General features: G+C 48.4%; 1 protein-coding gene across 4 annotated transcripts in view; it reads left to right on the top strand.

Moving 5' to 3' along the window:
- The first annotated feature begins 12433 nt into the window (after positions 1-12433).
- The window catches only part of LOC104549922 (mitogen-activated protein kinase kinase kinase kinase 4), a 101317-nt gene continuing 98440 nt past the window's right edge, over positions 12434-15310 (top strand). For all 4 annotated transcript variants that reach the window (XR_009819696.1, XM_062007009.1, XM_062007010.1 and 1 more), the window contains exon 1: positions 12434-12559. Coding sequence is in view for 3 of the 4 variants with exons in the window: in XM_062007009.1 (XP_061862993.1) it covers positions 12503-12559 (57 nt within the window). In the remaining variant the exon portion in view is untranslated. The remainder of the gene's footprint in view (positions 12560-15310) is intronic.

Here is a 15310-nt window from a genome sequence, read left to right as displayed (position 1 = left end):
GAGAAATTTCAGGTATGTGTTGGAAGGTAAAAACATGCCAATGCCCTGTCTAGCCTTGGTGATATTAGTCAAGAGTTAAGTCATAGCACCAGGCCTGAGGCAGACTTCCCCAGAGAAATCAGACTGCTCATTTGGAAGGAGGAAGCAGTGGGGATTTGTTTCACTGAGGTGACAAAATAAAGGTCTCCAACTGAGATATCCATTTGGGGAGATGAACAATAATTTCCCCGAACAGGGGACAGCTGAAATTAATAATGATATTCTGCTGTGATTTGTACTGCTCAAAAGCCAGAGTCAAATCAGCATCATCACTAGGGATCTGTACCTGATTTCCCTCAGTGAGAATTTGTTCCATTCATCTGTCTCAAAAGGAAGATTGGAATAACACTAAGCTTCAGCTGATCCAACAGCTTCTACAGAGGACAAGAAAAAGTCCTGTGAGTGACAGGGTCTGTGCTTTTGTAACTACGCTGGTTAATGTGATGTGTCTGGGCAGAACTTGTGATTCCTTCTATCATGGAGAGGAGTCACTGGGTTTATTTTCAGTTTGCCATCTGATGTACAAAACCATGCTCCCTACCTCCCCCATACACAGAGAGGTTTACATGGGTAAGATAACAAGTACTGCACCAAATTTTAAGAGGTGAGCTGAGATCATGCTCCCCTCTCAAACCAACTGAGCCCTCCCAGAACTGGCTCTACTGTAAAAGACCACAAAGCAGCAGAGTGAAGTTAACATAGCCCAGAGGTCAGAATGATCCCTTCTGACCCCAACAACAATCAAGTTTCAGCTCAACTAACATTCAGTTACCTTTCTCCCAGCCTGTGGCTCTGTGAAGGGCCTCGGTGCATCATCACTGCAGAGTCACCCTGGGGCTGGGCTGGGTGAGCCCTCTCCCTGCTGCCTCTGGGTTCCTGTCTGATGAGCTGGGAAGGCAAAACTGCAGACAATGCTCTCAAAAGGTTAAAAAGAAAAATGCAGTAGAAGTGCTGGCCAAGTAAGGATCAGCCCTGGAAGCTTTCTAATTCTCTGCTTGAGCTTGGACATGTGGAAAAAATAATAGTCATGAAAGGACTTGCAGGCCCTCCCAATCTAGATGAAGAATAAACAATACAAAGGGACACAGCAAAGAGGAAAAAAATAGATAAATTGTTAATCTCTTTCCAGCAGTTTTAACATGGAAATTAGGAGAGGGTAACAGGCAATTTTATGCCAGCATATGCATTGGAGAAGTGAAGGTGGCCACAAAGGGGATTAAAAATGACTGGGAAAACAGCTTGCATCAGTATGGGAGAATCATCAAAATAAGCCAAAAAGAGAAAAAGGATAGGGACACACAACAACGACCCTCGCTACATTGTTCACAGAAATGTCAAGGGAAAACACAAACCCATGCAGCCACGCAAAAGTAAAACAAATTGTTATCTGGCTGAGCACGAAGACATGTCTGGACAAGAAAGAAAACAATCGATCTCTGTGGGGTAACCTAAGTCCAGCAAAAAGAACAAAAGACTTCAAGTATTGCAGAGTTAAACCTAAAGCTTATCTGGTTTGGAGTTTTTTTGTTTTTAATTAAAGAAACACCTAGGAAAGAAAGGGAAGTGCTACTGCTGCTTCAAAGCCAGAGGTGGTGTAAAGGCCTGCGAGTGCCCACAGCATGTACCTGTGCCATCGCAGTCCCTGCAAGGAACACCTCTGGTTTCAGAGAGCAGATTAAAGAATAGCAAAAGCACGAGACATGGGTGTTAATCTGCACCAGGAGAAACCCAAAGCCCATACAGGCTGGGGAGCTGGGAAGCCAGCTACCATTGCATCCCAAAGGGCTCAGCACCACCAGCATCAAGGCCAAAGGGGAGCAGTGGTGGGGTGGCTGAAACCACAAAATCACTTGTCACTGCATGGCAGTCTGCTGCTTGACTGCCTGTCTCTGCAGGGATTTGCCCGCGTGTGGGATGGGAGCAGATGAGGGCTGCTCACCACTGCTCTGCTCTGAAACACGAGCAGGGCAAGGAGGTGGCTCTGGAAGGGCTGTGCAGGGCACAGCTTGCCACACACGGGGCTGTGGGAGCCATGGTGGTGGCCTGAGGCAGGAAGGAGGCCAGTGGACAGCACACAGCACAGGGCAGCCCTCGCAGAATGCAATAGCTGCAATTGCTTCAGGCCCACAAGTTGTGCAGAGACACCCCTGCTTTGCCTATGCAAGGAAAGGGCCCATAGAAAGGTTTTACCAGAGACAGAACATAAAATCAGTGCAAATCAGCCCAACTTGTGTTCACCTTCCCAATCAGCCATGAGTGCTGGCAGCTGGGTCCCTGCCTGATAAGAGAGCTCAGCTTGGGGAAATGGTTGTGTGTTCCCATCTGTGGAGCTGGAGGCATTAAGAGAGTTTTGCTGGTTATGTGATGAGGGATGTGTAGCCTGAGCTGGTAGGTACAGTTGTTCTGGAAATGCTTTGGTAGGAGCTGTATGGCCTTGGGGGAATTTGAATCAAAGGTGAGGTAAGTTTTTGAAATAGCATCTGTGTTTGTAAGTGCTGCTGTTTGCAGGGAGGGAGGGACTGCTGAGATGCTGCTTGTTCAGGGGGCTACGCTGAGAAGCTCGTGGTTAGAGCCATAGTTGGACCTATTGGCGAGTTGGAGTCAGGTCATGAATTGCACAAGGTGCTTTACTAGGACAAGGTTCATCTTGGAAAGTCCATGCAAAAACCCAGAACCCATAGATCTGCTTCAGTGTCCTGGGGCTGTGCCTCAGTGCCACGTCCTCCTCCAGTGCAGAGGGCACCGCCTGGGTGCTGAGCAGCCAGAGCTGATGGATGGTGCATTTTCTGGGATGATTTGTTATGGTTTTAGAAGAAACAGAGATGGTGACCTTGTAAGCAACAGCAGCCACGGCTCCAGAGCACTGGAGCAGATCCGCCCTTCATGTAACCCTCATGTAAATGCTCCTTTTCAGCCCTAAGCACATGACTGACTTCAAGTGAGTGGGCGAACTGTATTTTTATTGCTAAGCAATGGTGCAGAGTTACTGACAAAAGCAGATTGGGCAGCTGGTGGGGATTTTTAATCACAGGGAAGATTCAGTGGTCACTGAATGCTAATCCACAACTGTTTACAGAATGGCATTGTTACCACAGTGTGTTGTTTTTTCCTGGGCAGGAGTTAAAAGCTGTATTTTAACACAACATAGTGATGTATGTTTATTAACTGACTTTAAAAGGGCATCTATGAAAACTGCAGCATTTAGGAGATGTGCAGTAATTTTATTTGTGTATGTATAATGCAAATCTTTATAGTGTTATATATATAGCTGCATCTAGCTCTGCAGGATATGCCCTGCAGGAAACAAAGGGGGCTGGGGATAGATTTGCATAAAGTTTTATGATGTGGCTTTCAAGAAACTGCTGATTTGTCCATTTAAAAACAAAAAACACCAAAGAAGCCCAAAAGAGTACTTGAGAGACTTAGTTGTGAGCTTTCATGTTCAAATATCAAATGACTGTATTAGAGTTCTCCTTTGTGTGCTAACTAATCCAAAGGAAAAAGACAGGAGGGGCAGATAAGGTGCTGGGATAGGACTCAAGGGGGTGACACGCTGGTTATATCTGCCCTTGCTGCCGCAGTGGATGTGTAAATGCAGATAATAGCTGTTTTACCACTACTCTTAGTGTATAAAGTTTATGAGCTTGTGGGCTGTCACTTTATAACCTGGAACTGGGGCTTCTGGAAAGCACAGAATTAAAGGTGAGGTTGGTTTCTTCAAACCTGTAAGAATTGCTTGTGGAAATGAGGCCACAGGAGTGCAGCACCCCAGATTTGGTCTGTAGAGGATTTCCAGACTCACCAACTCTGCTTGGATTGCGGCCCCCGTGACCTCATAAGATGCTCAAGTCTCAGCTAGATGAAATCAGCTTTCGCTCTTTAATGCAACGTAAGCAGGGAAACTGCTCAGAGGAGGTATGAGAGCTCGAGGAATTAAAGATGCTTAATTGGTTTATGGAGCTAAACTCCTTAAAGAACTTAAGCTGCTGTGAAAAGGGAAGCTGGTTTAAGTCCACAGCTCTCCCTGCTGGCAGGCTAAGCCCAAGGGGCTATAGGGTGCCAGCTCTGGGCTTGGCTACTGTAAAGCAGCCAGGCAGCCCTCGGGAAGTAATGGATTTCCTGGGTGGCCCAGGAGCTCAGGACATCTTGTTCACCAGTTACTTTGGACTCATGAAACAATCTGAGAGGCTGCTGAAAGAAGCTGTAGTTTGGAGGGGTCAGAGCACCCTTTCACCTACCCAGGGAACAAGAAAGTGAGAGGCCCATGAGAAAAGGAAGCCAACAGGTCTGTTAATGGATAGTGCCTTTGTTTCTTCTTTGTTTGGCTTCTGAGTTTTCAGGGGATTTTTATTGTTTGGTTTCTGCTTCAGCTACTGGCCCTCATTATGCCTTTTGTGATTTTAAAAAGCTCGCTATTTTCTCCTAAGGAGAGAATAAAAAGTCCCTTCCCTTTTTAATAGGGTAAAAGCTTTAGCAATTCGAACTGGGCATGGTAAGCTGTTTTGTCCTCAGTTGTTAATATCTGTGCCACCCCCTTGCACTGAATCTAAGGCTTCATTTCTCCTCTGTGTATTAATAGAAAGATGCTGGAGCTGCTGTTCCAGCATCCATCTCAGCAAAGCTGTGTGAGAGGTAAAGCCCTTTCCCTAGCCTATCTCCTCTGCCTAGGCAGCCACGGTCTCTTCAGCCCTTTTGCCACAGTATTGCACTAAGATGTTCCCACAGATGCACTCTTTGATATGGTTTGTGAGTGTCTCTGGGATTCAGTGCTCTGGGCGGCATCCAGGCTGTGACAGAAGCAATTGGACCAGCATGGGAAGCCACAAGCCTGTCACCTCACTGCCCACAAGCTGGGCATGAGCTGCTAAGGTGAATATTGCTTAAATCAGTTTAGGTTGTTAAGCCACACGTGCTGTATGGTGCAGCTCTTTGCCACTTGTCATACTGCTTTTTTGTGCCCTCTGTGAACTGTGCAGCCATTATTTACTAGTTGTTTCCAGGTTATCAATAAAAACAGTGAATACACCCAGTCTGCACAAACACATTCCTTGTCCACAAAACTCCCCCAAATGACTGGCAGAGGCACAGAGGCTTCCTGTTCTTCCCAAGCCACTAAACAAGTTGTCAAATTTAATTTTTAAAATGTTTACAGTCTGAGCTGACAGCTGCAGCAGCAAGGCAAGTGCACCTACCCCCTGTTCTCACAGCTGCTCTGCAAAGGGCAGGCAAAATCCTGACAGAGCCTCCTGAGAGCTATGTTGCCTGTTATCAGCCCAAGCATCGTGTTGCAGACGTAACTGAAACTTGGATGGAAGGTAGATGCTGGTTATTAATATCCAAAGATCTTGATACATAGAGAATGTTTAGATATGACTGGCAAGGAAATACAGGAAAAGGCATAGACTGATTCATAAGTTACTGTTGGAAGAGGACTCTGTTGCTCAAGGCTCAAATGAGCTCTCCCTTGCCTTTCCCATCCAGCAGTGGCACACAAACAAAAATCAGGCAAGATCCCAAAGACGTGATACTTTTCCCTTGAGGAAAAGAGGAGGATTTAAAAAGCTCAGACACTGCGCTGGGGCACCCAAGTGTGTTTGAAACACTCCAAGTTACAAACAACCGAGATGAAAAGCAACTTGGAACTAAACAGAAATTGGAGGGAGAATAGAGGAGATTTTCCTGAAGATGTTTAACAGATCACAGAGGGCAGGTTTTGTTCCAGTGGGCTGGATGGGGGGGGGGTCATAAATTACAGTTCCTCTTTTGCCTTTTTTTTTCTTCCCTAAGAAAAGGAGAAGCAGGGGGCTGGGAACTGCAGATATGTAACTGGGACTTGAGCAACGAGGTAGGCTTTTTTTTTGCAGCTAAAGATGAGGTTAAAGTTGTGTAATTTTGTGAGGCACAGGTTAGGCTTGCAGCGTGACTGAAAAAAATCTGTTTAATTTACTGGGAATGAACCCAGACTGACACATGCCAGTGATAATGTTAAAAAGATAAGGTAAAGTTGATTTTATTTTTAAGCTCCCTGAGAAGTGTCCCCAGTCTTGAAGTTGTTGAATGGGGTTTTTTTTCCTTTTCCCGGGGAAAGAGAAGGACAAGAAACCCAACCAACACTCTGACCCCAAAACCCCACACCCAAGGCTTTCATCTGACAATTCCTCTAAACCAAGGGTGATTCAGATACCAGTTCCTCCTTAGCTTACCACCAGACTTCAGTGGTTTGGATAAAAGGGAACCGTGGTCTGAGTCATCCAAGGTTAGCATGGGGTTGGCAAAACCAAAACCTTGCCTGCAAGATTTTCATCAAAAAACCTCTGCTTGTCTGCCAGAAAAGTTACAAGTTACCACAACTGGTCTTGCTTTCACAAAAAAAAAAGTGTCTGCCACATGATATTTTGACTGATAAATTTAATGTGGTAGCGATTAAATTCTGCTATAAGAAATCTGCCTGTGAAGAGGCAGCAGCTATTTTTTCCCATAATTGCATCTGTTTCAGAGAGCAGGCAGATGTTGGGCTGAAATTCATTATGGTATTCACAAACCCCACTGGGATTTGATGACCTAGTAACATATAGCTACTGTTCCTTGCAGAGTTTAAAATGGCTGCGCTTGGAATGAAGAAATAACTTTGCAGAAGATGGGAGGGAAGGGACAAACTTGTAGCTAGGCAGATGGCTGCACTGAGGTAATATACAATAGTAATATAAAATGTATGAGTTCTGTTTAGCTCAATAAATTATCTTGCTCTTAATTTTGTGGAATTGCCAGCCAGCCTTCGTGCACTGGCATCCTGTGCTGGTGTTCAGACACCAGGCATCCAGTCAAAGTGAAATACCTGGTGATGTAGGAGAGAAAAGAAAATCAGAGTAGGACAAAACTCCCATGGGCAGACAAGGTAATAGAAATAGCTTTCACACAGGGAAATGGTTATCTGAATGATTCACGTATTCCTGCACAACATCACAGTGGAGGATTCAGTTGGCACTGGAACTGGGAATCCAAAAGCTAGAGCTGCAAAATATCATTGTTCCAGAAAATACATCTCTTCCCCCTGAAAGCATTTGTGTGGCTGCTGGCAGGGGTGGTGGCAAGAGGTCCTGGGCTGGCAGGGAACGGGAAGCTTCCAGCAGCAGCAATCTTAGTTGAGAAATTCCAAAGAGCTGTGCTGAAACAATGCTGTGAAGTCATGGGTCAGGCGGTGAAAGAAGGTTATCGGTCCTGCACGGAAAGGATTCTTTGTGCTCTCCTGTGTGATGTACTGGGACCTGCTTTGCTCGGGCAGGTTCGCTTGAAATAAATCTCTGCGAGAGTCCTAGCGAGCAGCGTTTGGGCTAACGCAGGTTTTGTGGGAGGGCTATATTTTAAGTTTTACCCTGGGAAATGAGGTGGACATCCTGGCTGTGATTACAGTAGTGAGAGGCACTTTTTCCAGCTTGCCTGTCCACTCAGGAACCCTTTGGGAAGGAAGCTGTTTGGTCTCATTTTGGATATCCTGTGAAGCTGAGCTAGCACGGCTGCCAGCAACTGAAAAAAGTCATTTAATTTTTAAAGAGCTGAAAACTGCTGTATGTGCTACAGAGCTTGGGACAGGAAATGACTGATTTGGTTTGTTTGTGTGGATTTCTGGTATTCCCAGTTTACTCAAGGCACTAACCCAGTCTCTTAATCCTGGTGCTGCAGCCTCTGCAAAGTCCAAACCCAAAGACTGATTCAGGTTTAAGTACGACTTTCTAGCCCAGCCTTAATGTGTTTGGAATGAGCTGGAATTTTCTTTAGCTCAAATAGGAGAAAGCATGAGAAATATTCAGAGCCTGATCCAACAATCCATTGAAAACAAAGACATCTTACTGTGATTTCCAAGCACTGCAGGGATGGGCCACAGAAATACTGACGTTATGAAATGGATTGTGTTGGGGGAGGTGGTGGTGCTTCACCTCTTTCAGCATCTTTTAACTAAATTGGAATGGAACTGTGTGTCCATGGCCTGAAACTTAAATCTTTCCCCTGCAATCCAAAGCGCTTCTGCAGCAGCTGCACTAAGTTGTAGTGGCATTTTCCAAGGTGTGACCTGATGAAAGTGTTCTCTGCTTTTCTGTGTTCATCAAATAATATTCATGGCACTGTGTGACTGCCACCAGGAAGACAGACTGTATACAATCCTAGGCAGTTCTTTAATGTGTGATCCTGCTCCTGACAGCCTAGCAAAGCCACCCACAGCACTAAACCATGCTGTAAGTGGAAACGGAAGGGGACAACTTTAAAGTTAGTGGCTGGTGTAATAAATCAAGATTAGGTTTTTTTGTACTCCAAGACTTCATAAAAACCGTTAGTAACAATAAATAACTTCCAGAGTGATGCTATAAATGACAAATTCAGGCAGCAGTCAAGAGATCCTACTCATGGATGAATGTTGGGCTTAATACCATGCTGGCTGTTGCCACCCATAGACTTTCCTGTAATCAGCATTTAACAGCTGGTAGTCTTCTGGTTCTGGTGTACCCAAGTGAGGACAAAATGTTTTCTGAGAGCATTAAGCAAAAAGATTGGCCTTCCAGAACCTCTCCCTGGACTACTTGAAAAGGAAGAGGAGGGTAAAGTCTGTAGTTAGAAGCAAACTTTGTGGGCTTTTGTGTCATTTTGCTGACTCTCAGCTGAGTGAGACACTAGAGAGATGTCTAAAACCTGTAGTTCATATCAAACACAAGAGTCACGGGGAAATTTATGAGGAATTCTTATTCTGGGAGAAGGTGCTGATGTTCCACATCAGTCCCATCAGGCACTTCTGTCACTGGCAGAATGCAGTTTCCTCATGGAAGGTAAGAAAATGTCCAGCAAAATAAATTACTCGGGGAATGTTTTGGAGGCAAGGAAAGCTGGAGTTACAGGGATCCTGTTTGCCTCTGGAGGAAACGCTGAGGAGCTATTGCAGAGAAAAGGCCTGGGGAAAGCTGCCATGCTAGGGTCAAGCTCTGGCTCTCTGTCGTGAGGCTGGGAGAAGGGGAACCAAGAAACTTAAGAGGGATTTGCCTTCTACCTCTATAACAGAGAGCCTAATACTTGATGGAATTTGAGCTCCCTCTTGTAGAGCTAGGATTTGGATCCTGAAAAAGCTGGAAAGTGTATGCAAAGAGTTGGCTGAGGAGTCACAGACGTGGCATGAGCAGCTGAGCCTGGCTGCCTCCATGGGCACAGAAGGGGCAAAGACAACCATTTTTCACATGGCATCAGGGGGATAACTGCAAGGGGAAGATCTCGTGTGTCTTGAGGTTTTCTGAATGATAGTTTATCTGAATCTTAAACTGAGAGAACTAAGAAATGCTGAAAAGAGTCAGTTTGTCCAATTCAGACTGAAACCACAGTTTAAGAAGCTGTTTATTTCCTGCAGACCAGAAATCCTGTTCTCTTAGCAGTTGTCTTCTTGGGGCTTTTCTGTGCCAGCTTCACACCTGTAGCTGAAACCTCAGCGTAAACAAAGCTAAAGGAAACCAGCCAGCATGTCAGTCCAAGCCTCAGCTTTAAATGCTCTCTTTGAGTGTCAGGTCTGGGAAGGGCAATTACTATTAGTATTACTAAGTTGGGAGGGGCCGGGAGGATGCAGACAGAAGAGCTCAGGATCAGCCCATATTCTGGGGTACAACAGCATTTCCTTTGCTGAAACAAAGGAAGTTCTTCCCCCTTCATGCTTGCACTTCCCTTTTAACGCAAAACATCCTTTGCATGCACATAGACATTTGAAAGGTTTTTGTGTTCAGGTCTCTGGCTGCAGGAGTTTGGCTGCAGGGGTTTGACTCAGGCTGCTGGGGAGCTGTACTGATGGCATTTACTTGTCTCTTGTGTGTGTGGTGTTTCGATTTTTTTTGTTGTTTTGGACAAGGTTAATTGAATTTATTCTTAAGGGATCCTGCTCACTTTTATTATTGGCATGATGGGTTTCTAGGTTATTAACAGTCAGGTTGTGCTAAGGCATTGAATTTCCTGATTCCTGGGAGTTTTTCTGCAGTAGAGCAAGGTGTGACAGCCTGCTTGCCCGTCAGCAACTACGCACAGGCTTTGCTTGTGTGATGCTTTAGGGAGGGCTGGAGCAAGAGCTGGGCACAAGGCTGTGGGGGACATTGGTTTTTGCAGAACCGATCATGAGGCTGGTGACCAAGAACTTGGGGCTTGTAAAGCTGGTTCTGCTCCAACAAGTAGCCTTGTGCTGGTGGCATTTTCACCCTCAACAGTCCTGTCATGATTAAGGGTGACAAAACCAGCTGATGTTTCTGTTAGACCTCTGAGGCCTTTATGGGGAAAAGATGTGCTGCCTTCTTTGGTAGCAAGGGACTAATTGCCTATGAAGCTCTGCCTACAGTGGGACTGAAGCATGCCCAGGAACTCTACCAGCAGCAGGGTTCAGTGGAGGGAAGAAATATTACAAGTCATATTATACTCCTGAAACCAGACTTTCATCTCAGGTGAGCAAGGCAGGTAGGATTAATTTCAGCAAAGAATCAAAGAGATGGAGCAAGAGAAAGGACGTTTGGTAGACAACAGCTGGGAGTTTCACACCAGTTCTCACCAGGGAAGCAGGAAGGAAGTAGAAAGTGGCAGGAGACAAAGGACAGCCCAAAGGTTGGAGAAGAGATTAAGAGGCTTTGTGAGAAATAACATAAGCAGAAAGGCTAATGATGGATTTATGTAAGGCAGGAAGGCTATAATGTAGAGCAAAACTGTGGCTTTGTCAAAGGTGACGTGAGGGCCAGAGTTTTCTAAATGCTGCTCGGGGGCAAGCAGGGCTCTGGGCTGAGCATGGAGAGGGGCTAGGGCTGGGCTGTCACTGCCCATGGGTTTCTGCCCCCATCATGCACAGCTGCATTATTCTGTAGGTCTTATCATAGAATGGTCAGGGTTTGAAGGGACCTTTTGAGATCATCTAGTCCAACTGCCTGCTAAACCAGGCTCACCTCCATCAGTGGGCACAGGAATGTGTCCAGGGAAACCTCCAGATAATAAGACTCTACACCCTGCCTGGGCAGCCTGTGCTAGGGCTCTCTCATCCTTACAGCAAAGAAGTTTTGCCTTGTGTTTAAGTGGAACATTTTGTGTTCCAGCTTATGTGTCACCTCTTGTCCTGTCACTGGACACTACAGAAAAAAAGTATTGCCCCATCTTCCTCACATCCACCCTTTAGGCATTTTTAAGTGTTGATGAGGTCCCCCCTCAGTTGCCTTCAACACATGTACACTCTAGTGCAGCAGTCAGCCTCAAATCTCTTAGTGGTACATCAATGTGCTGGCCCACGCAGAGAGAGCAAGAAGCCAGGGTGGCTTTAGCAGGTGAGATGCCCAGCCCGGGCTGCTTTAAAAGAATACTTTTGAAGTTGAGTGATGCATCAGCATTCCTTTCAAGGAAATTGCCAAACACGGCTATTACTCCAGCGTAGCTCTGCTGCTGGCAGCGGGTCTGCCGTGCTGTGCTAATGGGCACCAAAGGTGCTGTGATTGCTTTGTCTTGATTTCACACCTCTGACTGTGAAAATACCGATTCAGAATGTCATCCCCTCTGCTCGAAGGGGGGCAGTGTCCCAAGCCCTGAGCCTCATTCAGGATTGCTTAAGGACTTTATCTTGGTGACACACATCCCTACTGATTTTTGTCTCTAAGGTACGAGGCCAAAAATATCCCCAAGTCCTTGCACCCCATGATGCTACGGCTGTACTCTGTTCTTTCCGCGGCTGTAACGAGCGGCAGTTTACAGCAGCGTGCCGCAGCGCTCTGGGACAGGCTCGCCGCGGGGGCCGCAACGCTCAGGGCTGCGCTGCTGCCGCTTGCCCACTGTTGTGAGTGGGAGCGCGGGTCCGGGCGTGTCTCCTCCCATCCCCGGGTGCCGCGACTGTCGCGATGGGCTGCGGCTCCGTGGGGCGGCACTTGCCGCGCGTGTCCCGAGAGACGGGTCGGAAGCGGGCCGCGGAGCGTGGGGACGGGACACGGGACACGCGCGGCTCCGTGGGGCGGCATTTGCCGCGCGTGTGTCCCGAGAGACGGGTCGGAAGCGGGCCGCGGGCCGTGGGGACGGGACACGGGACACGCGCGGCTCCGTGGGGCGGCGCACGTCGGCAGCGCGCGCGCGGGGGGGCCGGGCAGAAGCGCCTCCCCCACACACACACATCCCCCCCCCCAAACCCCTGGCGGCAGGTGGCCCCGGACCCCCCGCCCGACCCCCCGCCGGCGGCGGCGCGGCACGTCACTTCCTCGCAAACTTTTTTCCCCCGAGGAACTGTCTCCGCCGAAGTTCCCGACGGCAGCCGGCCCGGCCCGGGGCTGCCTGCGCGCCCGCCGAGCGGGGAGGGCTCTCGGTCCGTCTGCGCGGGCGGGCGGGCATGCCCGCCTCCCTGCGCCCGTCGGGGCACGGCCGGGCCGCCGCGGGCCGCCCGCGGGACCGTTAGCTCGCGGCCGAGGGCGGCGCGGCGGCCCCGCGGAGAGACATGGCGCGGGACTGCGCCGCCCGCAGCCTGGACGGCATCGACCTGGCGGCACTGCGGGTAAGGAGGGGCGGCGGGGCGGGGGGAGCGTCCCGCGGGGGGACCCCTTCGTCCCCGGCCGGCACTCGCTCCAGCCGGGTCGGGGCCACCCGAGCAAGCCCGCCGCCGCTGCAGCCTCGCCGCGAGGGTGTGCGAGGGCTTCGCCCGGGTGCGCTTCGCCCCCCGTCTGCGGGGATCTTCTCGGGGCGCGGGACAGCCGCGGCGGCGGCGCGGCCGTGTCCCTGCCGGCGAGGCTGAGAGCAGCGGGCAGCAGCATCCGCGCCGAGGGAACGGGCTGCTGAGGCGGGCTGCGGGGCCAGGGCTGCGGACGGCTGAGCTGAGCTGGGCTGGGCTAGTCGTCGCCAGCTCGGCTCGCCCTGCCGCTCCGCGCGCACGCTGGACGGGTCGCGTCCCCTTCGCCAGCGAGCTCTGCCCTGCCCGGAGTGTCTCAACGGAGAGGTTCCTCTGCCTCCCGACACAGTCATTCGCACTGACATTCCAAAGGGTGACGTGAATGCTGTGAAGCTCTGGAGAGAGGAGAAATGCGGATTTTACGGGAGAAAATGTGTGTGTGGAGTTTTGACTGTTGGAGGGTTTTTTGCCTGAGATTAAGGTTTGTTGTTTGGTTTGGGTTTTTTTTCCCCCAAAGCTAAAAAAAGTCACCACTCCCTAGGTTTCTATGAATTTCTGTCATTATGTGTTTGTGGGTTTGGTTTTTTTTAACATAATGCAAACTTTGGCCATGTTAAAAGCCACGCTGTTAGTATTTCACATCCCCAAAGAGTTAATGGGCTTGTGTGATGCCCCTTCGTTCCACTTTCCTTTTTTACACAGAAACTGACCACCTCTCGACCCAGCCCAACTGAGGCAGTTTGGGTTTGGAGAGCTCTCCAAAAGGAGAGGGAAGAGTTCAATTGTGGCAAAAAGCAGTCAGCCCCAGACAGTGAAAGCAAAGCAAGCCATTTTCTAAAGAAAAAATTAGAAAGAAAGAAAACACAGAGGGCTGGGAGAAGCCTTTGCAATAATCACATGGTGAAGAGGGTGTTCCAGACCAGAGGCAGAAAGAAGAAAGGCAGCAAAGCCAGTGAAGTTTGTGACGATGACACAAGGCCTCTGTCTAGGGATGCAGAAGTTTAACCTGGCTCTGCTCAGGGGAGTGAGACAAAATAATGGAAGCTCTTCTTCAGAGCTTTAGCAGATGAATCTTATCTCCTTAAATAAGTAATAAGAAACCAGTGTGAGTTTGCAAGATAGCGGTGCTGTCCAATGCAGAAACCTCCCAGGGGCTGTAAGCACAAGTTTCAGGCTTCAGAGGGGATGGGACAAACGAGTCCTTTCAGAGGCAGCTTTTGGCACGTCAGCAGCCTTAGTGTAGGCTTTGTGCTGCTTAGGTAAAGACAGGTGCTGTACCTTTGTCTTGTCTTAGGTGTTCCAGGGGCTGGCAGCCCCACTGTGCTCAGGAAGCCCAGCAGGGAGGCACAACTAAGATTGGGGTAATTTCCAAACTGCAGGAGCTGGCCTTGCTGCCCTCCACATGGGTGCTCATACATAGATTTGGCCTGGGTGCCTCTGGGTCAGCAGTCTTGCTCTTGCCTTTTGATCACTCTGCAGATCACTTGCAGGAAAGCACGAAGGCCACCATATGGTACAGTGCATTACAGTAATTAACCTTAAAATGATGAATGTTGAGCCCAGGATTTTGGCATCTGTCAAAGTGAACCAAGCAATTTGGCAGGTGCTGGCCGGTGAAGGGTTAGATGGACCCTGGGTCTGAAATGGTAGCTGGGAGGAAACAGTACATCAAAGATGATACCTAACTCCAAGATAATTAAGAAGTTGGCCTATTGTGAAGAATGCCAGCAAACGATGCAGTGCTGATTTCCAAGCAGAGAAGGGCAATCCAAGGACCAAAGTCGGAGCCCAGTTTAATATCCTTTATGACTCCCAACCAGACTCAGTTCACTATGGCATCCTGATTAAAAGAAGAGAGATGGACAAGTATTTTGGCTACACTCAGAGCTGCGGAGGCTTGAGGCATTAATGCTCAGTTGGCTAGCAAGGACAGGATAGGTTTTTCACTATATTAAACACTAACATTTATGTAGATAATTATTTGTGGTTTTCCTAGAGTGTCTGAAACCCTTAGAAACTGGCCATTAGGATGCTAGAACAGAATGAAATTGATTGGAGGGAGAGAAGGTGGTTTTGAGGCACATTCAATTGTTAAACTTGCGTAAGGAATAAGCTTGGAGAAGAGGGAAGGCAGAGCATGCACTACAGTGAGAGGGAAAGCTGCAAACTCTGAGTTGAACGTGCAGCTTGTGTTCCTCCAGATTTCTGCACACTATGAATGCCTCTTAATTCATCAGTGCTACTTTCTGTAGGAGAGGTGTGGAAATGGGGTGCTGCTGGTGCTTCCCTTGGAGGATTTCAGTGAATACTATGCATGGGGGCCCTTCTCTAGAAGAGTTCCTCAGAACTGCACAGACCACATGCAGCCCACAGCACAGCTCTGTGGGAAGGTTGCATGCAAGGCAGAGGTTTGTACTAGGTATAGGTTATGACTGACTTTAGATCTGTTGAAACAAAGTTTATGGCTCATTAGTAGAAATGGAAAACAAAAACATTAGAAGCCAGCAAAGCACTTTACAAAGATCCCAATGTTGCAAACATTCTTACACCTGTGCTTAGCTCCATACACAAGTGATCCCATTGACTTCCTCCTGTGGAAGGGCTTTTGGAATTGAGGTTTGAGTCTGTATGGCCATGCCT

This window comes from Colius striatus, chromosome 13 (assembly GCF_028858725.1).
Source record: "Colius striatus isolate bColStr4 chromosome 13, bColStr4.1.hap1, whole genome shotgun sequence".
In the NCBI taxonomy this organism is placed as follows: Eukaryota; Metazoa; Chordata; class Aves; order Coliiformes; family Coliidae; genus Colius; species Colius striatus.
Note: the sequence above shows the minus strand (reverse complement) of the source record. Positions and strands in the feature narration are given on the sequence as shown.